The 25,004-nt window shown below is 39.1% G+C and overlaps 4 protein-coding genes across 7 annotated transcripts; 1 reads left to right on the forward strand and 3 right to left on the reverse strand.

The window, feature by feature from the left end:
• Positions 1-287: 287 nt before the first annotated feature.
• Positions 288-6,612, reverse strand: LOC116214904 (transcriptional corepressor LEUNIG_HOMOLOG-like). 3 transcript variants are annotated; one of them, XM_031550399.1, is made up of 20 exons: positions 6,439-6,612; positions 6,285-6,335; positions 5,986-6,083; positions 5,772-5,869; positions 5,459-5,568; positions 5,065-5,357; positions 4,892-4,967; positions 4,635-4,746; positions 4,428-4,477; positions 4,073-4,342; positions 3,627-3,695; positions 3,263-3,484; positions 3,079-3,118; positions 2,846-2,983; positions 2,646-2,755; positions 2,306-2,455; positions 2,075-2,230; positions 1,866-1,982; positions 1,459-1,656; positions 288-778 (listed from the first exon to the last, which is right to left on the reverse strand). In XM_031550399.1, the coding sequence occupies exons 3-20, from the start codon at positions 6,015-6,017 to the stop codon at positions 635-637; spliced, it is 2,385 nt and encodes a 794-aa protein (XP_031406259.1). In that variant the 5' UTR covers positions 6,018-6,083; positions 6,285-6,335; positions 6,439-6,612; the 3' UTR covers positions 288-634. The 3 variants fall into 3 exon arrangements, with proteins under 3 accessions (XP_031406259.1, XP_031406261.1, XP_031406262.1); XM_031550401.1 differs by having other exon boundaries at positions 5,986-6,121; XM_031550402.1 differs by lacking the exon at positions 3,079-3,118 and having other exon boundaries at positions 2,846-2,987; positions 6,285-6,610.
• Positions 6,613-13,501: 6,889 nt separating this feature from the next.
• On the forward strand, positions 13,502-15,918 carry LOC116214756 (putative vesicle-associated membrane protein 726). Its single transcript, XM_031550206.1, has 5 exons — positions 13,502-13,843; positions 14,623-14,764; positions 14,862-14,982; positions 15,086-15,148; positions 15,498-15,918. The coding sequence occupies exons 1-5, from the start codon at positions 13,654-13,656 to the stop codon at positions 15,642-15,644; spliced, it is 663 nt and encodes a 220-aa protein (XP_031406066.1). The 5' UTR covers positions 13,502-13,653; the 3' UTR covers positions 15,645-15,918.
• On the reverse strand, positions 15,712-18,173 carry LOC116214755 (pantoate--beta-alanine ligase). Of its 2 annotated transcripts, XM_031550205.1 has the most exons (6): positions 17,846-18,173; positions 17,004-17,392; positions 16,786-16,899; positions 16,555-16,686; positions 16,111-16,234; positions 15,712-16,004 (listed from the first exon to the last, which is right to left on the reverse strand). In XM_031550205.1, the coding sequence occupies exons 1-5, from the start codon at positions 18,036-18,038 to the stop codon at positions 16,115-16,117; spliced, it is 948 nt and encodes a 315-aa protein (XP_031406065.1). In that variant the 5' UTR covers positions 18,039-18,173; the 3' UTR covers positions 15,712-16,004; positions 16,111-16,114. The 2 variants fall into 2 exon arrangements, with proteins under 2 accessions (XP_031406065.1, XP_031406064.1); XM_031550204.1 differs by having other exon boundaries at positions 15,935-16,234.
• A 1,971-nt stretch (positions 18,174-20,144) lies between these two features.
• LOC116215017 (glycine-rich cell wall structural protein 1.8) lies at positions 20,145-23,398 on the reverse strand. Its single transcript, XM_031550572.1, has 8 exons — positions 23,148-23,398; positions 22,278-22,358; positions 22,094-22,179; positions 21,924-21,998; positions 21,554-21,660; positions 21,097-21,462; positions 20,922-20,984; positions 20,145-20,684 (listed from the first exon to the last, which is right to left on the reverse strand). Exons 1-8 carry the CDS (start codon positions 23,268-23,270, stop codon positions 20,578-20,580), a joined length of 1,008 nt encoding a protein of 335 aa, XP_031406432.1. The 5' UTR covers positions 23,271-23,398; the 3' UTR covers positions 20,145-20,577.
• Between the last annotated feature and the right edge of the window lie 1,606 nt (positions 23,399-25,004).

Raw genomic sequence — 25,004 nt, forward strand, 5'->3', positions numbered from 1 at the left:
CTACTTTAATTTAATTTTACCCACAACAAAATAAAATAACTTATACAAAGTCAAAGAGTGAATCTCATTTATATTATTCTTTTTTCACAACAAAACAAAATCACTCATACAAAGTCAAAAAGTGAACCTCATCTATACCACTCTTTTTCAAAATCAAAATCTAATTTTAAAATCTTATTTTAAAATCAAATGCAACGTAATAAACCCCTACAAAGTCTTCGCCAATGTGGCTTCACCGGAGAAAAAATCCATCACATTAAGAAGAGAGATCGCGTCTGCTCAAGCAGTCACATAAATAAAGTCGGAATCATCTGATATATATTTGTACAATGTACATTAAGACCCAAACAATTTCGTTAATTTCCAGTAGGAAGGACATTACAGTATATAGACACAATCCTCCTCTAACCCTAATTGCTCCAATCAATTTCATCTCAAGACTTGCTGCTTTGCTTAAGCAGCACTATATAGGCTCTTTGACCTTCCCTTCCCTTATATAATACTAACAGACAGCAACTAATATAACAACATATATATATGCTAAATTATTATTTAGACGCCAATAATTTCTGAATAAAAATCCGCTCGATATTTAACACCTTCCTCGATAGACAATTTCCTCGTTATTCGAAGTTCACTTCCATATCTTGACCGAGCTGTCATGACTAGCGGATGCAACCAGACAAGTCACCGGAGTCTGCGCCAGAGCCGAGATGATGTTTTCATGGGCCGGGACTGTCATTCTCTTGTTCTCTGCCACGTTCCACAGCTCCAGAGACTGCAATTTCAGAATCCGGCAAAGAGTCAGCAGCAACCTCAAAGAGTAATGTAGGACTCAAACTCCAAAGAGCAGCAGATAAAGGATCATTGAAAATAATCAGTTACGTCGACAATGTGAAAGCCAGTTTTCAGAAAAGGACTGGAAGAGGAACCTGCCCAGCTATAGAGTTTCATTGCATCTGATTGGGTTTTTTTCACTTAAATGATTTCAATACGTTCAACGGATGAAAGATTCATCTGATTAATAATTTTCTAATGGGAATTATGGCAGCGGGTATCACTGACACATCCAGATTTCCGGAAACCAGACCAACCAAGGCTGGAGTTCCCGGTTGGTCCGGTGTAGTTTAAAACCCCGTGTAAGTGCAACTAAGAGGCCTAGACTCAGCTTTGAGACAGCCGCTCTTAGCTCGTACATACTTCTTACTAGATTTGCCCAGAAACGAAATATGGCTACTGCTGAGAGGAGAGATGACAGCTAAAACGTGAACAAATGTGCCTCATCCCTCGAGGAACCCAGACTCTGCCTTCCAGAGCTACAACTGTGTCCTTGGATTCAATTTTTTTTTCATAGAATTATAATGAACTATTGGTCCCTTGTCCAAGTTAAAGGCCCTCCATCATTTTTCATCAATTTCGTAAAGTAGATAATAATTCAAGAAAGAAGCAAGAATTTACCGAGAATCCGCCAATCACCAAGAGAGTTGGATGGGTTGGGTGAAAGACGCATGAATGGAATTGGTTCCCATTGGAATTCAGCTCCTGGATGCATTCTCCTGAAGTTAGTGACCAAATCTTTACCAAGTTCTCACTGACAGATGCCAAACAATCTCCAGTCGCATCCCAGCAGATGTAGTTCACCAAGTCCGGATGCCCCTGCAGAGATGCAGCAGGTGAAATTCAGTGAGACCTTTCAATTACTGATGGGGTCAGGAGGTGAAGTCAGATGACTTCCACAAAAATGAGAAGAATCGAGTCTTGTATGCTCATCAGAATTTTTTGAGCACCCTAAGTGGGTGACCTCTGTGGGCCCTCCTGGGGTCCCTCCCCAATTGGCAACATGTTCTGACTATATCACATCATACCTCTAATGAGTGAATTTGCTTGTCAGTTTCAACATCGAAGATGGACACAACTTTGTCCGATGCCGCTGCCAGCAACTGCCCAATTCGCGGTTGGAATCTCACTTGTGCAGTACCTCCCTGTACCATTTTTGCCAACCATATAATTAGCATCATGAATGGTGATGCCATAAAATTTCAAGGCGGGAAAGGACATTCAGCTGAATCCCTACCTTGGAGATGCGAGAGCACGAAAATGTATTAATATTCCAATAGCGGATTTCATTGTCATTGTCACAGAAACAGAAAAGTTCCGTCTTCCTTGGATGGAAATCTAGGGACATGACTGGTGACGTATGTCCAGTATATGCATGCAAACAAAAGCTTGGCTGCGGCAATAAGTGAAGTGAGTAAATAGTGCGAGGAAAATTATGTTATTATGTCTTCAGGCAGAAGGTTGTTACATTGGCTGCATCCCATAGTCGCACGGATTTATCAACTGAAGATGTTGCCAAGTGAGATGAATTTGGTCTGAAGCGAACATCTGTTATGACATATTTGTGTTCTTCAGGGGTGCTTTCCCTTTGCAGTGTATCCATGTTCCACAGGATGACCTAATCCACAGAGTAAATACTAAATAAGAAATCAAATATCCAGGCAACAACTAAATGACAGTTCTAACTCATTGTTTCCACTTGTTGAAACAAGAGCACTTAATTGGGTAACATACCACAAAGACGATCAAGGAATGGACATAGATAAGTAATCTCAGAGATCAACTATTTAATGTAGCACCATCAATACCTTTTTGTCATGTCCAGCACTAGCTAGCAACTTCCCGTCTGAAGAGAAATGACAGCACGTAACTTTGCTATATCCTTTCCTTATACAACCGACTTCACCAAAAGTAAAACCTGAAACCAAATGTCGCGGTTAGAAAAAACAACAAAAGAAATGTTCCTACGTAGAACAGGAAAAGGAAAAAATACTTATCATTACAATACCTTTGGAAGACTCCTTTTGCTGCTCAGCAGGACGCTGTTTGGCTGCTCCATACAAAGTAGCAGCATCTCCTCCATCTTGTGACAGAAATGATTCCACGTTATCATCAAGAGAACCAAGATCTCCCAAGCGCTCAAGGTCTTCCTGCACCAAAAAATGGAGTAGAATCACAACATTATTTTGGTCTATGGGGGGTCCTAAAATTTAATTATACATGCTAGACTATGTATTGCACCTCTATTATTGCTAATTGGAGCTTCAACACGATAAAGGCACTGCAGCTCAAATTATAGAACATAGAACACAAACAAATTAAAGCACATCAACCACAAATTGCAGGATCAATGATTTGGAAATGTCAGATATCTGTCACTCCATTGAAGAAGTCATATCTTCAAGAAAGATCCTTAGAGGCATACCAACAGATTTGACGATGATGCAAGACCCCCATTCCCCTCTGAACCATACATTATCATGCTCTTCTGAGCACTATTAGTGAGCTGCATGCTGCTAGCAGTAGTTATTCCATCACCAGGGGTATGAGTTGATGGAGGTGAGTTAGGGGATGGCCCCACTGTATTTCCTGTTCCAGTGCTATTAGCAGGTCCTGAAGAAGAGTGCTGCTTCCTTTTTCTCCCATTCTGCCACAACAAAATAACTAGGATGTGATAAGTACACATTAAAGATTTATACTAGCTACCAAGCATATACTGCAAAACAGTCTTACAGGATATCAAAATCAGAACTCCATAAAAGTTTCAATCCAAAGTTCAAAAGTATAACCTGTGGCACTTGCTGCTGCAACTGGTCCTGCTGTTGAGAGGAAGACTGCTGCACCTGGCCCATCTTCATCTGTTCAAATGCACGTGAGATACCAAAAGAAACAAGTCATGCTTCTAACACTGACATCTTTCAACACAAGAATAGCAGAAAGGCTCTGAAAAGGCCATCAAGACCACTTATGAATCATGCCTCGAGAGATATGCCACTTCGGCCATGCGTCATGTGATCTAATATATAGCAAGAATATTCCTGAGTCATGCCTCAAGGTATTTGCTGCTTTTTGCACACCATAAGTATATAAAGGACAGAGCTTATCATTTTTCCTTGTCCTTCTTCCCAAGAATTCTATAATTTCCACAGCTAGGAAAATATAACCTGGCTTCACAGTTATATACTTATTTACTTATTGTTTTAACAAAAGTAGAAGTCCTAAGCACTACACTTACCCTTGGTGAATTTGATTGCACTGGAGAGCATATGGATCCATCATTCTTTGTGGATTGAACATCTTTTGCATTTGTGGTGCCTCTGGGCAGCCCACCAAATCTTCGAGCATCCATATCATTGTAATTATTTGAATTTCCAATACTACTTTGTGCCTGAGCCTGTGCCAGGGCCTGTTGCTGCTGTGATGATAAGAGAAGGTGATTTTGGTTCTGCATATTAGGCTTCTGCAGTCCTAAACCAGGCCGGAGATGGTCAATGCCCTGTATTCCCTAATACAAGAAAAAGTGGAACAACGCTTAGAATAGAATATAGTCTTGGATAAATAGTGCTCCAACGAGGAAAAGTACAACTTACAGTTAGAGGCCAACCCTTTAGTGGAAGGCTAGTGACTCCTTGGTTCAATCCTACAAGCAAAGTGGAGATAATGAATATGGAACCAATTATTTAAATCAATATGGCAATTCTTTTAGGAAACTTAGTTTATTGCAGAAATGCAGATAATGATTGTGGAGCCAAAAGTTTTAAAAAAATGACAATATCTTAGTTGACCAGAGCATATACCTGCAGCACTTATTCCAGACTTTGATTGCAAAATAGCTTGTCCATATATTGATGAAGGATCCACAGGCAATGCTTTCTGAGTTGCACCTACGTTAACTTCACTTTTCACGTCCTGCAAAGTCATGCATTATATAGCTGAGAAAAGGCAGATATTCCTAGGAACAAAACTCACTTAACAAAAAATGTATAAAAGAAAGGAAATGCTAGAAAATGTGGATGCCAGATATAAGCAAGGGAAACTGAGACTGGGGGCTTACTGTGGTTAAAGGTGTTCTAGATGGAATCTGCTGCAATGCTGCAGAGATGTTCACAGAGTTGCCTTGAACCATCTGGCTGAATCATCGCAAGGACAAGGAATATCATAAATCCAGCTCATTCAGGCAAAGGAAGTGAAAGATAATTAAGCACGCAGTGATGAATTCTAGCACACCCTTGGTGATCAGCTGCGGATTTAAGGACTGCCATTCTGTTGGCATCAATAAGAGCTTGGGAGGTCTCCATATCCATTCCCTGCGGATGCTTCATGCCTTCTTCATACATCTTCATAGCCAACAAACTAGCTGATGGCTGGCCCATCAGTCCTTCGGAGTTCACGTTATTGATGGAACCACCAATATTTTGGTGGTTGGGATCCCTTCGCTGTAACTGTGCATTTCTCTGCTGCAGAAGTTGTAACTGCTGCATATTTATCTGTTGTTGCTCCCTCCGCTTCAATTTCTGAGCCTATTTTTACAATCACGGCAATTAAGTGAAACAGAGAATAAGCATTCTTGCGGATATAGAAAATGTACCATCAACCAAATTTTGAAATATATTAATAAAACCTCTATATAAGCGGCAGCAGGCTCAGAATGCTTTGCATTTGTCCTCGCAATGAATATGTCCCAGAACACAGACCACCATTCGAAGAGAAAACCACCAGGAGCATCAATAGCTACATTCAAGAATAATGCACATGATATTCCAACTTTAGCAGAATAAGCAAAAATGACAAACTACTGCCATATAAGATAAACAAACCTCACTGCAGTTACTGATTATCAGTGACAATGACTTGAAAAGCATACATTTTGCCCAGAATGCACACCGTGAATGGTAAACAACACGAGCATTATGTTGGAAATTGTAAATTATTACCTACAGGGTCAGTCGCAACCTTCCCCTCCGTCATAAAAGCTTTCGCCGACACATGCAACTTTTTCTTCAGCAAGTAATCGTAAATATACACATCAAGCCTGAAGATCGAAAGTTTAGTTCACCCTCGCAATGTCAATCAACAGACTAAAGCAACACACAAACGAACTACAAAAAAATTGCATCCTCGAGAAGAGATGACGCTCGGACAACGTACATTTTATCAGCTTCCCAATTACTCTGCGCCATTGTTTCAGCAGAAGCTCCGAGGAGGAGGAAACAAAGGCTAGTTAAGTTTTATCTCAGCAATCAATTCTGCAGCATTAGAGCTTCCATCAATGCAACGAACTCGACTGATTCAGCAGCCAGAAAAATTTACCAAATTAAACAGAAGTAATCCGCTGCTACTGAATTGAAGCACAGATTTTCCAAATTCAACTCGCTCCACGTGCGACCAAACATGGAAACGCAATAAGTGCAGAGCCTTTTTGGAAAATTGAGCTCAAACTCACTCACCAGAACATCGCAGGAGATCTGGACCGAGAATCAAAACACTCCAGCTGAAATCTGCACACAGTCCATCAAACAGAACCAAATTCAGCTCACTGAACAGCAAACCAAAGAATGAATTCAGCGGCAGGCAAGCCGCGAATCTCGCGGCCGCAATCACCGGAATTGGAGTCGGTTCGGCAGAGGATCATGCATCAGCAGAGCCGGGAGTGCGAGCAGGGCACCCGAGGGTTTAGGGAATTTGTAGGGGCCTAGAGAGAGAGAGAGAGAGAGAGAGAGAGAGAGGATCTTTTCGTTGGAGTGTTAGTGAAGTAGGAAGAGCTCGAGCTTTAAACAGTGAAAGCGAAAAAACGAAAAAGTACAGAGGGGATCGGTTGAAGGAAGAGGACGAAGATATTTTGCTTCGTATGCCTCCGAACCTCAGGCTCGGAGCTCCAGTTAACACCTCCGCCGTGTCACTTCATTAACTTTCCGTACAGGAGAAAGATTTCATTTATCCACACCTGAGAATGGCGACCCTGTTTTGGTACCCAAAAAATTTGGTATTTATTCGTTTTAAATAAAATTTCAGTTTGACTTTTATGATTAAAAAAAATTGACCTTAGAAAATTTTATTTATTAATGAGCTGATTCAATTTCAATAGTAGAGATTTATCAGATTTTCGAGTGTCAATACACATGTATATATACACATACACAAAATGGCTCAATACGTCATTCTTATAACATTGGTATAACAATGTAAGTCGCGGACTCGAAAACCTTCACTATAATTTTTTTAAAAAAAATCAAGATGCATGGGTAACTTTTGTTGGAATAACTCCAGGACTCGGGCATAATTGAGGGCGGAGTTTCGGAAATCAGTCAAAAAAAAGCTTAGAATTCACGTCTGACATTCGTTAAAACAATACTAAGACTCAAGCATATTTTAACGAAACTGGGTGGAGATGGAAAAAAGATGATATATAAGAAATAAATGAGTATTTTCCGACGACTCTATTTGAAAGATAGATGAAACGTTAATATATATGAGCAGAGAATAACTTTACTTACATTAAGGTCACACTTTTTCTTTATTTCGACTACCGATGGATGGAGATGATGTTCATAATTCTTTGCGATTAGTATCTATTAATATTGTCCGCCGATCTGGACTTAATCTTTAACATCGCCATGTCAAAGATAAGTACATAGTTTCACCTATTTATTATAGGATCGATCAATTGCTAAGATTTTTTGCAATATGCCTTTTTTCCGTTGATGTGCAATGTACCTTAATATTAAGTAAATTACGCTTAGCAAAGGTGACCTAACTTGAACTAGATTCAAGGCCCATTAGATTTATGGATACCAAGGTACACACAAAAAAAAAGTAAATTATTTTTATTTCAATATTATCTATATTTGAAATAAGCATTTGAGAATAAACTATTTCAATTTCTAATAATTGTTTAGAAATGAAGTAAATTATCCATATTTCTATATAATTTACTTAAATTTTTTAGTAGATTAAACATATTTTATACCGTTTTACTTAAATGTTTTAATAAATCATTTTTAAGTGAAAAAATTACATGAGAAATTAATATCGCAATTTCATAAGATAGAGCATTTAAGATTTCACTCTCAATATGTGTGTTTTGTAGTACTCGAACCTATATTCTATTCCTTACAAAAATTGATACAGTTTATCACTTAACTAAAATAGTATTAGTTTTTCTTTTTCTTTTATGAGTTTTAGAAGATTATTTGATTTGATTTGACTATACACTTACTTGTTGTAATAGCGGACGCGTAGTATAGAAATATCTTAATATATTAAACCTTGCCCATCTTCTCCTTCAAGCAAGTAAGGTGGGTTTTCACTCCCGTAGAAACCCACCCTTCTCTTATTTATTTTTTGTATCGTTCTCTTCTTTTTTTATATATATTTTCCAAATTTTAATTTCATTTAACTATACAAGTCCTTTTTTTCCCAGCATGTACACCCAGCAGTCAGAAGTTCTGACCCGAAAAATTTAGGTTCGAGCGATATAGGCCCCAATAAGTTCAATGTGCATCACTTGGTATTCGAGAATTCAACGGATCTAATTAATCTAAGTTCGAGTTTTGTCAGCCCATTAAAAGATAAAACTATCTCGATTGTATATTTTTTTTCTAAATACATTTGAGACCTTACTTTAGGGGAATGAACGTGAATCACCTAAAACCAGTCCACATTCGGGAAAAAAAGAGTCTATTTCAACTTATCATCAATTTATATAGTCTTTTATTATTTATGATGATAAAAATATTATTTTTTTGGATAGAAACGAAAAGTTGCGCCACCTTGATGACCGAGAGTAAGTTTTTCTTTGGTATTGACTTGATCGTGGCTACAAAATTCTTTAGTGAATATCAAAATCCTCCTGCAAGTAAAGTTCAATCGTTTAAAGTTGGAGGGCTACTTAAATTTTATTATATTGAGCTCATTCTTTTTTAATTAGAAATATTAAACGATTCGTTTGGTTTGTTAGTGACATTTTAAAATCAGATTTTGATTTTGAAAATGTCACAGTCAATTGACCATTTGAAGTCACTGGTGGACCCCACACCTCCTCCCTGGTTGACCGTTTGATTGTTATAAAAATCTACCCCCCCCTCCCCTACTTCCTTCGAAGCAGTATTCCTCTGCAACTTTGGAAACCTGACCCCCTCCCTGCCCCGCATTCTTCCTTTTATGCTTGATACCGTTGTACGATTTTCTTGTGAATCAAGCTGTTGTTCGCTCGTTTGCCTGCTTTATGTTGCACAATTTTATTCGGATCAATAGTTATCACGATCGATTATTTGAGGAGTATGGTGATGCATGGCAATATTACGATAAATTTCGCAATCCGCCTCAACAAAATGGAATCTGAAATGATGTTGACATGAGCAGTAGGAAGACAGATGCAGTACGAGACCGTATTGCAAATCAAATATGGCACGCTGAAAGAGGAGGAACCTCTTAGCATGGAAATGAATGGATGATGTTGAGAATTTATTATAATGAAGTGATATAAATGTTTATGTATGTGACTCACATTTTTTTTTACTTTGAATGTGTTTTTTTTTGTGGGTAGAGTTAAGTTAAAGTTATGATTTTAAAATTTTACTTACAAACCAAACGCACGCTGAAAATCCAAATGAAGATTTGTGGGAAGAAATATTACACTTCGTTTGTTTTTTAAGTAATAATCTAATTGTAACCAATTCAACTATATTTTTCCACACATTCAACAATATAATTGTTACTATTTTTTTCTTTCATTTAATAATAATTTATTACTCATACTTTTTAAATATTTTATAATCAATTTTTTAATAATAAATTTCATATATACTTTCACATTTATATATACATACATACATATTATCACACTTTAATATATTTTATCAATGTTTGCAATCATTTCACAGATCAAGTTGAGTTGAATCATTAATTCAACTCGAAAACCAAAGGCAAGCTTACCTTTTACAGCGTATGAAATATTAATTATTACTCATTTTCAAAAAATTTGGATTATGTTATTATCAAGCGAGAGCTCATAAGTTTTACACATAAGTAATTTTATCATTAGTTTCAACTATAAATTAATTATTATACAAATGACTACGACAAGCAAAAAAGAAATTGATGGAAATTTTTCCAACCGGCAGCACCGTGCCACTCTAGATTTCCCTTAAAATGGAAAAAGTAATAAAAGTGGAAAGGTGAAATTTGGAAGGGCAGGCAGCACCGGCACTAGAGCATGCTAGCCAGCTGTCACGCTCATGGTTGGGGCCAATTCCGTTCGGCTCCACGTCAGCCTCTGGTTCGGACCTAGGTTCGGGTGAAAATGATGGAAGCCCTGGAATTTCGGAATAAAAAAAATCCAAAGATTAATATTATAGATACATACATACATACATATATATATATATATATAAAGAAAAGCCGTTGTTTCAGAGGGGGGCTTATGGGTTTGGGTTTTAGGGTCAAATGTTTTGGAGTTCAATTAAACATCGATTAGTTTATTTCCGGCTGGTTCATGCAGAAACGAACACCTCGTGAGTTGCAGCTGCTGACGTGGACGCGGGACGAACGAAAGTAATGACGTGCTCTATCTTTTAATCAAACGTACTCGTTACATCCATGTTAGGCTCGGGGGATCGGGATTCCGTTCTGAATCGATGCCGAATCGTTTCGTAATGCTGATCGGTTCAGTTAGAGAGTCCGAGCCAACAGTTGGATAGGCATCCGACTAGATATGCATTTGTAATTTTTAATATTCATCCGATGACCTCTCAATGCTGTTTTATAATATATTATAAAAAGCGAACTTAATAAGGAAAACATAATTTCAGCGTCGCATTTTAAGAAGCGTTTAAATCCCCGAAGCTAGCCAATTGTGGGCCCATCCTGGATTGGTTTGGTGCAGTGGTAGTCATCATCTCGCCAGAAAATGGTACATATTTGGCCAATGTAGCGAGGTCGATCGGGGAAACATGCCTTTTAGGAACATTTGTGAAACTAATGATAGTTTGGTTCAACACCCGTATTTAGGACTATGCATGATTCGGACGAATGACTTGAAGTCGCTATGATATCGTAATCGCTCTATAAATAGATTCTACCAAATCCCGACTGTCAAAGATGACCCAAGTCCTATGCCATAGTTTTGCTTCTTCGCGTGCGAGAATAACTAAAGAAATACGCGTAGGATTAGGAAGCATGACAAAAACCAGAAAGACCGAGAGATACCAGAGAAATGTCAATCTTTTAAATTCCTATTATGTCTCCATCGCATTATTTTTTTCAATATCCTGGGCCATTAACTTATTGCTAATTGATTGATTAATTAATTAATTAATTAAAATTAAGATGATTGATAAAGACATGTGGATGAACAAACCCCAGAAGAGAGTTCAAACCAATGTCCAATAAATTCTCCGCATCAAAGTCCATCGTTATGCACTTCCTTATCCCACTATCCATAGTCAAATACTTCTCAAGCACTAAGCACGGTTACAAAAATAAGGAAAATATCGACAGCGATAAGTTCACACCTGATCAGCTCGATTATTATCCTCCACATTAGTTCTTTACAGCTGGTTCTAGTGATCCAAATCGGTTTTTCGACAGCCAATCTGCACTCGAGAGTCTGAGACGAGGCTCCTGTAATACACACTGTGCTGCAAGACGAATGATATGTTGGACAGATACTCGCGGATGGGGTTGGCAAGACTACGATGATCAACTTACTAATTACTCAAAAAATGATACGCTTACGTATCGTGAATCTCATCTGTCTCTTAGGATGAACTAAAGCAAAAAAATTACATCTGCCGAAATAAAAATAAAAATATTACGTCTTATCGAACAAGAAAAGTAATTAGTGTTGGGTTTAGAAGGAACAAAATGTAAAACACAGAGATATCTCAAGCTCCAACCGAATGATGCGTCAGCCGTGTTTGGTGGAATATCATATAGGGTTAGACGTACTAACCACTTTAGCTCGGATTCAGAATGGCTAATCACCCAAATTAGTTAACCCATAATTATCTTATTGGTGGACCTGCCAATGGAATTGCAAATTATAGTATAAAACATTCAATTACCGAAATTCAGCATTTCATTTCCCCTTAATGTGCCGATAGGTTTATCATATAACTGTTAAAGAATTTACCACAACTGTAAAATCGAAATAGCAGGTGAATACTTTCTATTTCCCGTCTAGACGACCTATATGAATGAGATGACTTATTTATCCTCAACTTAATCGGCGTCATGCAAATTATGGGGGATAAATCGATTGATATTAATCTTATAACTTAATTATACAATTATTGATTTAAAGGAAAGTCTCATGTTGTAACCTAACCGCTTTTATTTTTTTTCAGTAATTTGATTTTATTGTAAATCATCACTCTTATTTTCACAAAAAAAAAAGAAATAAAATTCCTATAAATTTGACCACTTTCTTCTCATAAAAAACACCACCAACTTTTGGTTGAGTAGTAAACAGCTCAACTCTGTAAGAATGATAACGCAAGTTCAAACTCGGGAATCATACTTGTTGGGAGAAATAGTAATTTTTAATGCTCAATCTCCCGACTGGATTAGTCATGGTCTATTAGACTTATTGATACTAAGGTGCATACTGAAAAATATCCACAAAAATAAATCATAATTCCCTAAATCTAATAAATTTTTCATAAAAATCAAAATCGAAATTAGATAAAAGTACGTGAGCAATCACCTCTATATAAAAAAAAGAGGAAAATAGTGAAAGAAACAGATATGCATCAAGCTTTTGCGATTCAAATATTTGTTGCGATTCAGATATTATTCCACAAACAAGATTCTCTTTACCTTTATATGTATTACTATCTGTCCACTGAAATTGTCCCACCCAAAAGCTATGTAGAGAACAAATAATTAGGATTCTTGTTCATCCAATATATATATATATATATATATATATATATATAAATTTTTTATGAGGGAAGTTGGTTGATTTAGCCAAATAAATATACTTTTTTCAATATGTTTTCATTTGATTTAGTTTTGTTTTTCATTTTTGATGTACGAAATAATCGTGCAATCAGAATCAAAGATGATATAGCGCAGTGTTGCACATGTTTACCTTAAAAAATTTCAAATTCGATATCGTTGTGAGACTATCCGTGTCGCTTTAGTAGAATTTTTTGAGTGAATTAATTATTAAAATTTTTATTTAATTGTGTTAGAGCTCATGGATTTTTCTTATAATCGAAAACAAATAGGGCAAGCAGAAAAATGGAAAACGTTTTTTCCGGACGGAGGATTTACTTTGCGGAGAAGTAACAAAGAAGGCGCCAATTAGTACAGATCAAACGCGCCGTAATAAATAAACAATAAATAAAAAATAACTAAAGAAAATGTAAGGAAAAAAGACAAAAATGACCTTTCAGTGGAGAAGAGGAGCAAAAGTACGAAGCAGCGCTCAATCAGAGGCAGCGTGGCATTCCCGTTAATCCCAAGGTAAATGGAGGGTTAGCTTGACAGCTCATCCCCCATCGCTCACTCCAACAGCTCCCTCCCCCGTGCACCCGGCGCACGATTAGTCTGGTTGCGGGACCCACGCCCTTAAATGCGGAGGAGCAGGCGCCGGGAGCACGGAGGGGTGAGCTCGTTCCCCCGCTTTCCCCAACAAGAAGAAAAGCAGCACCCCACCTCGCTAAGAACGTCCTCCCTCTCGCTCTCTCTCTCTCTCTCTCTCTCTCTCTCTCGCTCTCTGAAAAGCAATTCAAATTCCTCCGCCACCTTCTCGCTCTGCAACGGAATCTCTCTCTCTCTCTCTCTCTCTCTCTAGGTTTTCCGGTGCCGGCGATGGGGCAGCAGTCGCTGATCTACAGCTGCGTGGCGCGGGGCACGGTGGTGCTGGCGGAGTACACGGAGTTCACCGGGAACTTCACCGCCGTGGCGTCGCAGTGCCTGCAGAAGCTCCCCGCCACGAGCAACAGGTTCACCTACAACTGCGACGGCCACACCTTCAACTACCTCGTCGATGACGGCTTCAGTAAGTTGCCCGCCCGCTTTTTCCTTCCCTGTCTCAGTGGACTCTGCGTTGATCTCGCTCTCGATCTACTCTCCGCGTCACCTCGAGCACGAGTTTTGAGTTCGACCGTCGTTTCGTGTCCAAATAGTGGCCGGTGATATCGATTCATGGCTTAATCATGAACGGCCCTGTGAAACGATTCGGTTACAGGGCATTTCTCTTTCTTTCAACTATTCATTTCCGAGAGCTTAGGTTCGATCGATGTCATGTAACGGTTCAGAACTGAAAATTCGGTAACGGTAGAATATGCAAAAATTGCAGCCGATCATTGTGCAAGAAGAAGCTACTCATGGAATGAAGAGCTCAGAGGCCATATCCTTGTAGTTATGGCCTAAGCATATTGATATATACGACAAATATATTTAGCAGGGCAATCTGATATTCTTTGCTGGACAGATCTAGTTCTTGTTTAAAATAGCTTCGACTTTCAAATTGATCGTCAGTCAAATTCTTACAGATGGATATTTCTGTAGATTTTAGATGCTTTGAAGGTGAGAAGACAACCAGTCCATCGATCATTAGTAACTTGTTTAGCCTGTAGAACAATACAACGATTTACATCGGTTTGGGGTACGTGTTAGCGCCGTGCCATCGAATACTTTGAACAAATTGGTTCTTCTTCATGTTACCTGTTGTGCATTTACTCTGAGCTTGATGTGATTTATAAGCAGCCTGAAGTTTATTCCTTTTCCTTTACATTTCTGTCTGCTAAATTGATTTTCACGCTTCTGCAAATGCAGTTTACTGTGTAGTTGCTGTTGAGTCCGTTGGTCGGCAAGTCCCAATTGCCTTTCTCGAGCGGATCAAGGAGGAATTCACCAAGAGATATGCCGGAGGAAAAGCTACTACTGCAGTTGCTTATAGCCTGAACAAGGATTTTGGGTAATCACCATAGCTATCTAAATCCAATCTCATCAGAGGTTTGTTTTCTCAGTTCCATTGATTACTCAGCCACTGATAAGTTTGCAAATGAATCAAGGCCCAAACTGAAGGAGCAGATGCAGTACTGTGTGGACCATCCTGAGGAGATCAGCAAGATCTCTAAAGTGAAAGCCCAGGTTTCAGAGGTTAAAGGAGTTATGATGGAAAACATCGAGAAAGTGAGTCAATATCACCATCTCATGGAATTGCTTGAGTGTTTCAAAACTAAAAAATGTTGAGTATATTAATGCGTCTTTTATATTGCGATGATCAATCTCTCAGGTGCTCGATCGGGGAGAGAAGATTGAACTTCTGGTGGATAAAACAGAGAACCTCCGCTCTCAGGTCTGCATATCTTAATTTCTTTCTTCCAGCTAAAAACAAGCATGTGTACATCGGGTCAGTATTTTACTGATCGTCTCGGGCACTGCTCTTTGAGAAAATACATAGCAGAGGAAAACAATAATGTCTTGCAGTTCCGTTGTGATAGAAACAAATTTTTTTTTTCCTTCCATTAGTCTGAGATGCGTCATCAATGCCCTTCCTTCCTTATCCTTTAACAATCAACTTCAGGCAGTAAGGATCCACCTGACTGTTGATGTTTCATCCCATAGTTCTCATCCCATATTCTCCCAAAATCCCCTCTCCATTTGTCTCTGGAACTTCGAGACTGATTTCCCGATTCACTTTTCAGGCACAAGATTTCAGGCAGCAGGGTACGAAGATGAGGAGGAAGATGTGGTTGCAGAACATGAAGATAAAGCTGATTGTGCTGGGAATATTGATCGCTCTGATCCTCATCATTGTACTCTCCATCTGCAGCAATCACAAGTGTCACTAAATTTTGCTGCTGCTCACAGGTCTTACTATACGGTGCTAAATCACATCACATGATCTTCTCTTCGGTATTTATCCTATAGCCAAAGAATACTCTTGAACCGCCAGTGTGTATAGATTTTAGTGTCTTTTGATGTGTGGAAATCGAAAATTGCTGCGTCATTGTACTAGAGTGAACCGTTCTTGTTGATATTTGTTTCAAGAAAGAACTTTTGATACTCCATTCTCTTGGTCCAGAAGCTGAATATATTGCTGAAAGAATTGCATCTTACCTTTTAGTACGACGACTGGAACTCACTCTATGAACTTATCTTGACTTGATATTCCATCAGGAACGAATGTAATACAGTTTTCTGTATTGTCACTGTGATAGAATGAAAGAATCTTGATAAATTGCCTCAGGACATGTCCCGGGTTTACAATCTCGACAACAATGGAAAAACCAAAAATCTAATGGAAAGACTGATTGCCTCTTCAATGACTGATTTCAGCATTGTCGATGAGCCTGACCTTCCCGAACCAGGCTGCAACACAGAATACGACAGGACTCGTGATGTCTTCTTCCACTGCTTCCAAGCTCTCCTGGTCCACTATCTGCAAAAGGTTCATATGTAAATTATAGGAATGATTCTCGAAATGTATCTGCAGAAGGTTCCTAAATCGTAAATCATACGAATCTCTCTCGAACTGAATCTACGATCCTATAGGATGGAGAAAATAATACGGATAGCACAACAGAACAGAGTCCTTTACCAGGCACATCTCATCATCATACTCCAAGAGCTAAGGAAAATAGGCGTATGTAAGCTGTTCTTTTGAATATTTTTGTATACGTCTGTATGCACTCACGATACTGTATTATGCGAAGGACGATCATGTAATTAAGTGGAAAGAATAGCAACATCATGCCGTACCTCGGCATAGTCGACCTTTCCACCAGATTCAGTTATTTCTTGAATCACCGCATCTCTTAAGCTTTTGCTATCAACTTGACCCGTCTCTGCAGCAATTTTAGCTTTTGACAGTGACTGGCTTATGGACAAGGCCTGTTGTTGTACAGCAAATCAAACCATAAGAAATAATATGGATGGCTTACTGATGTAAACGCAATAAACTGGAACGGTTTCAAAAACTGTTGAAGAGACCTTTTGTCTATCTTCGGGTGAGAGGTGCACATTGCGGGAGCTCATGGCAAGGCCATCACTATCTCGTACGATCTCAGAACCGATTATCCGTATGGGGAAGTCCAGATCTCGAACCTGCAATTGCCAACCGAAGCATCGGATCGATGATACTCTCCCTTATGGTCTGTTCGTTTTAAAGCTTCTTAAGGTTTAAACTGAGACCTCAAAAGTAGACTCACCATCTGTTGGATGATTCTCCATTGCTGGTAATCCTTCTTTCCGAACAAAGCAACATCAGGCTCCACGATATTAAACAACTTCGATACAATAGTGGCAACCCCTCTGAAGAAGACCGGCCTGCTCTTCCCGCACATTCCCTTCTCCAACCTCTCCACTCTCACCCACGTTTCATGCCCGAACCCCTTGGCCTCCAAACAGGACACTGCACTCCCGGCCCCAGAACCATTCCCGTTCACCCCTCTCCCACATTTAGCTTTAATCCCGTAATCATAGAGATTCTGCGGGTGGAAAACAACATCAACTCCCCCGGGAACAGACTTGAGCTTAAGGATGTCACCCTGAAAATCGGACGGGTATGTAGCGAGATCTTCCGTGGGAGAGAACTGACCTGTGGTTTCACATAATACTTGCATTAATAAGATGAAAAGGAGACTGCTACCTAAACCGATTTAAAAGCCTAGAAGCCACGACATGTTCGAGTTCTGCGCGATGCTAAAGTAAGGATTATCCACTCAAAGCTGCAATAGAACAGTAACATCAGCTTTTTCCTAACAAAATTGTCATTAGGAAAACCTCTTCGCTTGTCGAAAACGACTTCAATTTCCCATATTCATGCATTCGAAAGCCGTCTCCTTTCATTTTTTTTGGACAAGAATATAAAAGCTTCTTCCATTTTTCCTCTGAAACATACGAAGACAACACGAGCTGCGACGAGCTCGTCGAACAAGGACTTATTTCTGTAAATAATCTTTTTAGTTCAGTACTAATCAATCATAATGCCCGACATACAAATGCGGAAAAGGAATGGAAAAAATTCTGGAAATTGTGTGGAGGAGGCGACCTGGGTTAACGTAAATGGAGACGACAACGACGTCGGAGTGCTTCCGGGCCTCTTCGACGAGGGCGAGGTGGCCCCGGTGGAGGTAGCCCATGGTGGGCACAAACCCAATGAGCTTCCCCTGGCACCTCATGGCCCTCGACCACCGCCTCATCTCCTCCTTGTCGGTGATCACCCGCGGGTCGTTCGCCGCCATTGCTCCTCCTCACCTCTGCTGCGGAGGGTCGTTGGTGGGGGAATTTTGTTCCTCCGGTGTGGAAATGGAGGGAGGCGGAGAGAGGGGGAGAAGAAGAAGAGGAATGGTGAAAAAGAGGGGGGGGGGGGGGGGGGGGGGGGGGGGGGGGGAAGGTGGAGGAGGAGGAGGATGGTCATGTTTTGGTTGCGGGCGCGAGCCGCCACAAGCGACGACACGACAAAAACGTCGTCTGCCATTTTTTCCATTTCCTAGACGATCCAAAGAGGTTCTAAATTTTTTTTTTTTTTTTTCGCTAACTGAAATGTCCAGTTCTCACCCGATTAATTCCTCGGAATTTCAGAACCCGCAATGACATCCGAATTGGATGAACTCCCCATAAAATGGGCTGACTCTGACTGCTGGCCTCGAGGGAAATTGAACGCGAGATCACGTGACGAGTGTGTTTGGATTCGCAACAATTTTCAACTCAACTCAACTCCACTTATCTTCAATTCAACATCACAATTATTACTTTTTTTATTTTTTTAAATATTTTTAACCATTCAATTCAATTTTTAATATTAAATTCTCTCAACTATTCATTACTTTTTCACAATTCAACAATACAATCATTATTTTCTCTCAATTATTTATTATTTTTTCACACTTTTTTTCATAATTCAACAATACAACCATTACAAACCAATTAAAATCAAAACTCAACTCAACTCAACTCTCAATCCAAACACATAGATTTTTTTCTTACCATTAGGTCAATTCCCTAAAAAGACATCTTTTAATACATGACATCAGTCGAGATGATGGTTCTTACCATTAACCTAACCTAAGATGAAATGTCCTTCTTCTTTCTTCTATTTTTTAGTCAATTTCGTCCTAAATATTTGCGGAGGCCCCCAAGTTGGCCGTCAATGTTTAAAAGTCGACAAATCAATCCTTGAATTTTTACCCCGATAGGAGGAGCTCCCACGATCGATCGATCTGGACCTCTTTTCTTTACTATTATTAGAAAAAAAAAAACTGTTTCTTATTCTAGCAACCACATAGTCACGTAAGCAGCCACATCAGAGGCTGAATTGAGTAACAGAATTAAAATTCAAGGATTGATTTGTAGACTTTCAAAAATCCAAGGATCAAATTGTTGGCCAAACAAATTTACAGTTTAGTAGTAAGGAATTATCCCTTTTAAGAAACCAATAGACCATAGAGTCATAGACCTTTCGTTATTCCTACTATCCTATGTTGTATACAGTGCCCGATATCACCGTCACCGATACGAGATTTCCCTCATTTAGTAGAAGATCAACTTCTCCGATCCAACGGTTCCGAGAAGTACTTTTCTCAGCCGATACGAAGAACTTTCTTCTTCTTCTGCTTCTTTTCCCCCATGAATCAATGCGAAGAACTTTCACCATGACGATAACCCAGCTGCTTTTCTCAACAGACGTGCGTAAACATGAATACACGTTGAATGAAGCCAGTGCTTCCGCTTGGGATAAGTCCCTTGTTTTCGTTTCTTTATAACTTATGATTTTCATAGAAATGGGTTGGCCCAGTAGGTGAATCTAGCCCGAACAGATCTTCCATTTCCCATTTCACGGGTGGGACTCGCCAGCTAGTTCTATTCGAGGAGGTCAAGATGAGAGTCGAAGATCAAAAACCGAACTCAGTACATTCAGTAGACATACATAACTGAAACAAAATCCCAATGCACATTAAAAAAGGCAGGGTAGTCCATGAAGCCTAGGACCCCGATGGTCCTGGGGCCATCTCAAATCGATAGCTCCCATGGTCTCGGGGCCGGTTTGTCTACAAAGCCTAGAACCAATGGAGAGAAAAGGCCCATTTAGCAGGGGTTGTTCCCCCATTCAACGGTCAGTCACAGGACACCCACGACCTGGCCCCGACTGAGACCCTAAAAAGTTCCCTCTGGTCGAATCTTCGTGCAGTTGTACCAGAACGATGGATTATAACTATTTGTTACCCATAAACCAACGATTTCTCCCCCTTTTTTTCTCTCTCTCTCTCTTTTTCCTCCCCTCTCTTAACTTTAAATATGCCTTCAACCTTCAACAGAAGATAAAAGATTCGTAGAGAGACACAAAGTAATAAAGAAATATAAGAAATAGAGCCTATTGGAAAAAAAAAAAAATTAGATACAAGAGAGTATTTCAAACTTTGGGGGACCAGATGGAATAAACATCAAACTGACCTGACCCGACCTGACCTGACCACTTGCACTTGGCTTTACGACCATAATAAGAACCAAAGAGAACGACACAGTACCAAGCCGTTCTGCCCACAACCTCAATATAATCGAACTTTAGGCCTACAAGAGAGAAAACCTAACTGCTAAGGAAAAACCAACAGATAAGACCATCACCATAACAAAACCACTTCCATCGTGCATTCATTCCCCTCCCAACAGTAGTAGATGACTATTTTTTTTTGCAGTAAAAGATGATAGTTCTCTTAATTCGTTGAGACCCAAGGCAAGTGCTCAGCTCGAAACAGAATGGCGGAGACAGAAGGTGGTACCCGACTAAGCCTGATCACCACCACGGCCGCCACCCCTTGAGCGGCCACCCATCCTTCCACGACCGCGGCCGTAGCCTCTGCCACCTCCTCTCCCCCTCTCATATCCAGCTCCTGTTTAAGAGACAGATTGTTGGCTGAGAATTTGCTCTTTTATAAGGCAAAGAAGAAAAACAGTTTGTCCAACAAACATGTCAAGTATGGCATCTCAGTGGAGCTATTCAATATCTAAGAACTATATCACAAATTGATGGGAGGTGAAATTGTATTCCGAGGCTACAGAGACATCTTACTCTTCGAATTTCATAGGAAATTGCCCACACATAAAGTAATGGAAAAACGCATACTTACCACCATAGCCCCATCCTCTGCCTCTCCCTCCTCCTCGGCCCCGGTTGGAATACCCACCATTATCTATAGCAGGTGAGAACAATCAAATAAGCAGAGCAGTTCCCAACAGAAATTTAAGTGTTGTTTCATCTACATAACAAGTGATGCTGCTTCAGCAATATTCTTAAATGCTTACAATTTGTATCTTGATAATTTCCACCTTGGTAGTTTCCTCCCTGGTAATTTCCACCCCGATAGTTTCCACCTTCATAATTTCTGCCTCGGTAGTTTCCACTTTCATAGTTCCCACCACCGCCTTCATAGTTCCTGCCACGATAGCTCCCACCTTCGTAGTTCCTGCCACGGTAGTTTCCACCTTCGTAGTTCCCGCCACGGTAGTTTCCACCTTCGTAGTTCCCGCCATGGTAGTTTACACCTTCGTAGTTCCCCCCACGGTAGTTTCCATCTTCGTAGTTCCCACCACCTTGATAGTTCCCATATCCTCCCCTCCAGCTCCGTCCTCTCCCTCTCCCACGCCCCCCTCTCCCTCGACCGTACGATTCTTAAGAAATTTGAGAACTCAAAATTAGTTGCCATCTATCTTTCTGTTTGGGTCTAAATGCATAATGAAGGGTATCTATCTGTTCACCTACCTTCGTTATACGAGTTGTAGGGGGCACGTGCCTGTCGAGGTTGCTGCTGCTGCTGCTGCTGGTAATATTGCTGCTTGGGTTGTTCCACATTAACAGGAGCTTGGTACCTAAAGACAGGCGAATCTCATTAACACATCACATATTTATGTATACATACATATATTCATAGCTTTACATAAAACCAATCAAGACCAAAGGTTTCATAACTTTGCAAGAATAAAATGATTGGTCAAATATTATAGGCACTGACATATAAAAGAGAACTTAACAGGCTAGCTCTGTTTAAGCCGTCCTGTAGTTGTCCCACATCTGAAATTTCTGAGAGCAAGATTTCTCTTTCTGATTTTGTGAGACAACATACACCACTTACCCTGGAGAGTCTTTGTCAATATCCCTCGTGGACAAGGTGACTGAGATCATTGAAACATGCCTGGTCATTTCCACACTGCATCAAGCATTATGGTCAAATAGCTGTCCCATACAATGTGGAAATTAACATAGAGATGCTACTAAATTTAGGGGATGACTGATTTAACTTACGGTACAAGTCCCTCTTCTATAGGTTCCCAAACATCAGTTATGCTGACTGAACTGATGGCAGTATCCTGATGCAACGGAATTCTCTTCTGCTCAAAAGGGAAAGCAATGATTGTCAAAAAATGCATATGCAATAGAGACCTCAGAATCATAGAACGTAAGAATGGAAAGAAAAGTGGACAACAACCTTTATGATCTCTGCAATTGCCACTGTTTTACTGATTGCTTGACCCATTGCTTTCAAGACAATCTCTCTCACGTGTTTTTCCTTCATAACAAGAATATAACACGTCGTTTTCATTATAAGAACTGAGACAAATAATTTCAATGAATCACAAGACACTCAACCAATTTCAGTTGAGGTATTAAGGAAACTAAACCATAATTTTTCCACAACAGGAAGAGCAAAATGCTCCAAAAATCAATCACAAACCACGCAGAAAATATCGACGAAAATCTTTAATCTTAAACCCACAAAAGTTGCTTCAGCAACCAAATATCAACAAGCAATTCAAGCAGAACAATCACTAGCACATCCAGTGGAAGACTTGACCTATTATATTTCATTCCAAAAACACATTCCCATAACAAATCCGAGGAAGAAAACTTCGGAGCCCTGACAATGACACTATGAGCTGACACTTAGTCGGAACCCATCAGAAGTACGGCATTCATAGAATCAAACAACAACACAAAACTCTTCTGATAAGCCATTAACTTCACCCTTAACAGCACAGCCATCAACAATCCTTAAATCAACGAATCCTTAAGCATGCATCCAGGCAACAGGCAAGATTTGAGTTAAAAAAACAGCCATCTAGGAAGCTGCTAAACCACCGGAAACGTAGCACCGTAGCACCTCCCAATACGTGCAGAAGCGACCAATTAACCACAACAACTCGGTCAACAAACTCATCGACCGTCCCAGCATTCCGGAACCCGGACACAATGACAATCAGAACACAACAGCAGCGGCTCAACCATCACACTGAACAGCCACAACGGGCCGAATCCTCCCCGTCCGGACAACTGCAAAAAGGAGCTCCGGAGACGATACCTGGAGGAGAGTGGTGGCGTAGCTGACATAGTTCCGGATGAGGCCCTGAGTGGTGATTCGGATCTCGTTTTCGTTTATCGGCGACTCCGGCTTCGGCTTCTCCACTCTCTGGTACCGGTCCATTGCTCTTGCCCTAGCTCCGCTCGCGCAGAGAGAGAGAGAGAGAAAGAGAGAGAGAGAGAGAGAGAGAGAACCCTAAAACCCTAAATAGGAGCAGAAACGGAGAAGAGTGGGGAAGAAGGAGGAAGTCTCCTAAAACCTCAGCCCTTCCTTCCCTCTCTCAACGGCCCAAATGGGGAAATATTTAATTTGTAATCTGATCCTTATTTTGAGATTAATTGCGTATAATTCCCTAAACTATGCAGTCATTAGCATTAACCCTCCCGGCCCTCACGTCCATAATAATAATCATATTATTTGCAAGGGCCAAAAGGGTAAGCAGATCTTAATTTAATCTTTTAGATGTCATTAAAGAAATCTTCGATTAAATTATGAGAATGCACTCATGTTTTCTATTATATATTAGATATTATTTTGTCGATTAGGAAATAGAATTTTTGAAAATAAGATTATCGATCAATTGGTATGTATTAGGATTTTTTAACATCTCATTTAAATATTATACCGATACTTTAAAATTATTTATTTTCCACTTCGGTTGTTTGCTTAGCTTACAAATAGGAAAGTTATCTGTTTAATTCTCCGAGTCAATCAAAATAAATTTCCGTGATTTTGGCCTTTGTTCACCACGTTCTAATATTGATTTTGTCTCCTTCTCATATAATATGTAATTTCTTCATTTTCGATCATGACCTAGACAGTCTGGTTTCGACCGATTGAAGCAACTAGCGCTACATCCTACCTCAGGCTAGGTGTACGAAAGACTTACTTTGTTATACGATTGGACTAGCTTTTCAAAAGTACATTTTTTTAATAAATTTTTGCTAGTAAAACCGAAATAAAATCCGTTTAGTAAATGTTAGATTTGTGGATTAGAATATACTAATTTAGTGGCTCGTGCGTGGCATGAATTTTACTTTTTTCATACTAAATGTAATGATATTTTTCAAGCAATATATTGATCTTTTATTTTTCATTATCATGTTAACTTCTATAATATAAAACATATAACTACGTAATATTAATTATAGGAATATCTTGTACTTTAATCCCAATGAAAATGTTAGTCCATTCATGCAATTTCTACTTCATTATGTAGTGGTAAGCTTTGAGTTGATCTACTATCTTGTAAATTTTTATTACCTCCTTTTATTCCTTATATTTTATAATAAATTGCTATATAAACAAAAACCCCAAAGAACGTGTTATTTTTTGGGAAAGAATAAATTTTCATATATAATTTATAAAAATAATCTTGAAAATTATTAAATATTTTTTAAGTCACCAATATTAATTATAACATTTTATTCAGTAATCTTCTACATTGATATTATTATTACCATTATCATTATTATTATTATAACTTATAGGTATAAAATTCTACAACAGTAAAACTTGTATATATTTATTCATATATTCAAATTAGTTTATATTTATATTTATGGACCTTATTAAATGCAGCAATTCTCTTTTACTTATGTACTAGTTTTCAATCTCGTACGTTACAGTGGTTTACTTATTCACAAATTTTAAAGATAAATTTACTTCTTATGAATGGTTAAATTTTTTAATTAATTTCTAATTTTGAACAATAACTTCTAATACCTTAGACTTTATTTTGATTCTAAATGGTATAATGACGCTTTTTATAATAGTATTTGTGACTTTCTCATTTAAATTACTTAATTTAAATTTTTTTATTAAGAATAACTTTTAGTAATTTATACTTTATTTCTA

This window comes from Punica granatum, chromosome 7 (assembly GCF_007655135.1).
Source record: "Punica granatum isolate Tunisia-2019 chromosome 7, ASM765513v2, whole genome shotgun sequence".
Lineage (NCBI taxonomy): Eukaryota > Viridiplantae > Streptophyta > Magnoliopsida > Myrtales > Lythraceae > Punica > Punica granatum.

Excerpts from the sequence above, each read along its gene's own strand:
- LOC116214904 (XM_031550399.1), bottom strand. The coding sequence starts at position 6,017 with ATGGCGCAGAGTAATTGGGAAGCTGATAAAAT. Across the intron at positions 1,657-1,865 it reads AGCAAATTCACTCATTAGAG|GGGCATCCGGACTTGGTGAA; the intron begins GTATGATGTGAT and ends GCATCTCTGCAG. Across the intron at positions 779-1,458 it reads TGGTGATTGGCGGATTCTCG|TCTCTGGAGCTGTGGAACGT; the intron begins GTAAATTCTTGC and ends CTGAAATTGCAG.
- LOC116214756 (XM_031550206.1), top strand. The coding sequence starts at position 13,654 with ATGGGGCAGCAGTCGCTGATCTACAGCTGCGTGGCGCGGGGCACGGTG. Across the intron at positions 14,765-14,861 it reads AGCCTGAACAAGGATTTTGG|GCCCAAACTGAAGGAGCAGA; the intron begins GTAATCACCATA and ends AAATGAATCAAG. Across the intron at positions 15,149-15,497 it reads CAGAGAACCTCCGCTCTCAG|GCACAAGATTTCAGGCAGCA; the intron begins GTCTGCATATCT and ends TTCACTTTTCAG.
- LOC116214755 (XM_031550205.1), bottom strand. The coding sequence starts at position 18,038 with ATGGCGGCGAACGACCCGCGGGTGATCACCGACAAGGAGGAGATGAGG. Across the intron at positions 17,393-17,845 it reads CTCCATTTACGTTAACCCAG|GTCAGTTCTCTCCCACGGAA; the intron begins GTCGCCTCCTCC and ends GTGAAACCACAG. Across the intron at positions 16,687-16,785 it reads CACCCGAAGATAGACAAAAG|GCCTTGTCCATAAGCCAGTC; the intron begins GTCTCTTCAACA and ends GTACAACAACAG.
- LOC116215017 (XM_031550572.1), bottom strand. The coding sequence starts at position 23,270 with ATGGACCGGTACCAGAGAGTGGAGAAGCCGAAGCCGGAGTCGCCGATA. Across the intron at positions 22,180-22,277 it reads CAATTGCAGAGATCATAAAG|AAGAGAATTCCGTTGCATCA; the intron begins GTTGTTGTCCAC and ends CCTTTTGAGCAG. Across the intron at positions 20,685-20,921 it reads CAGAGGATGGGGCTATGGTG|GAGCTGGATATGAGAGGGGG; the intron begins GTAAGTATGCGT and ends TCTCTTAAACAG.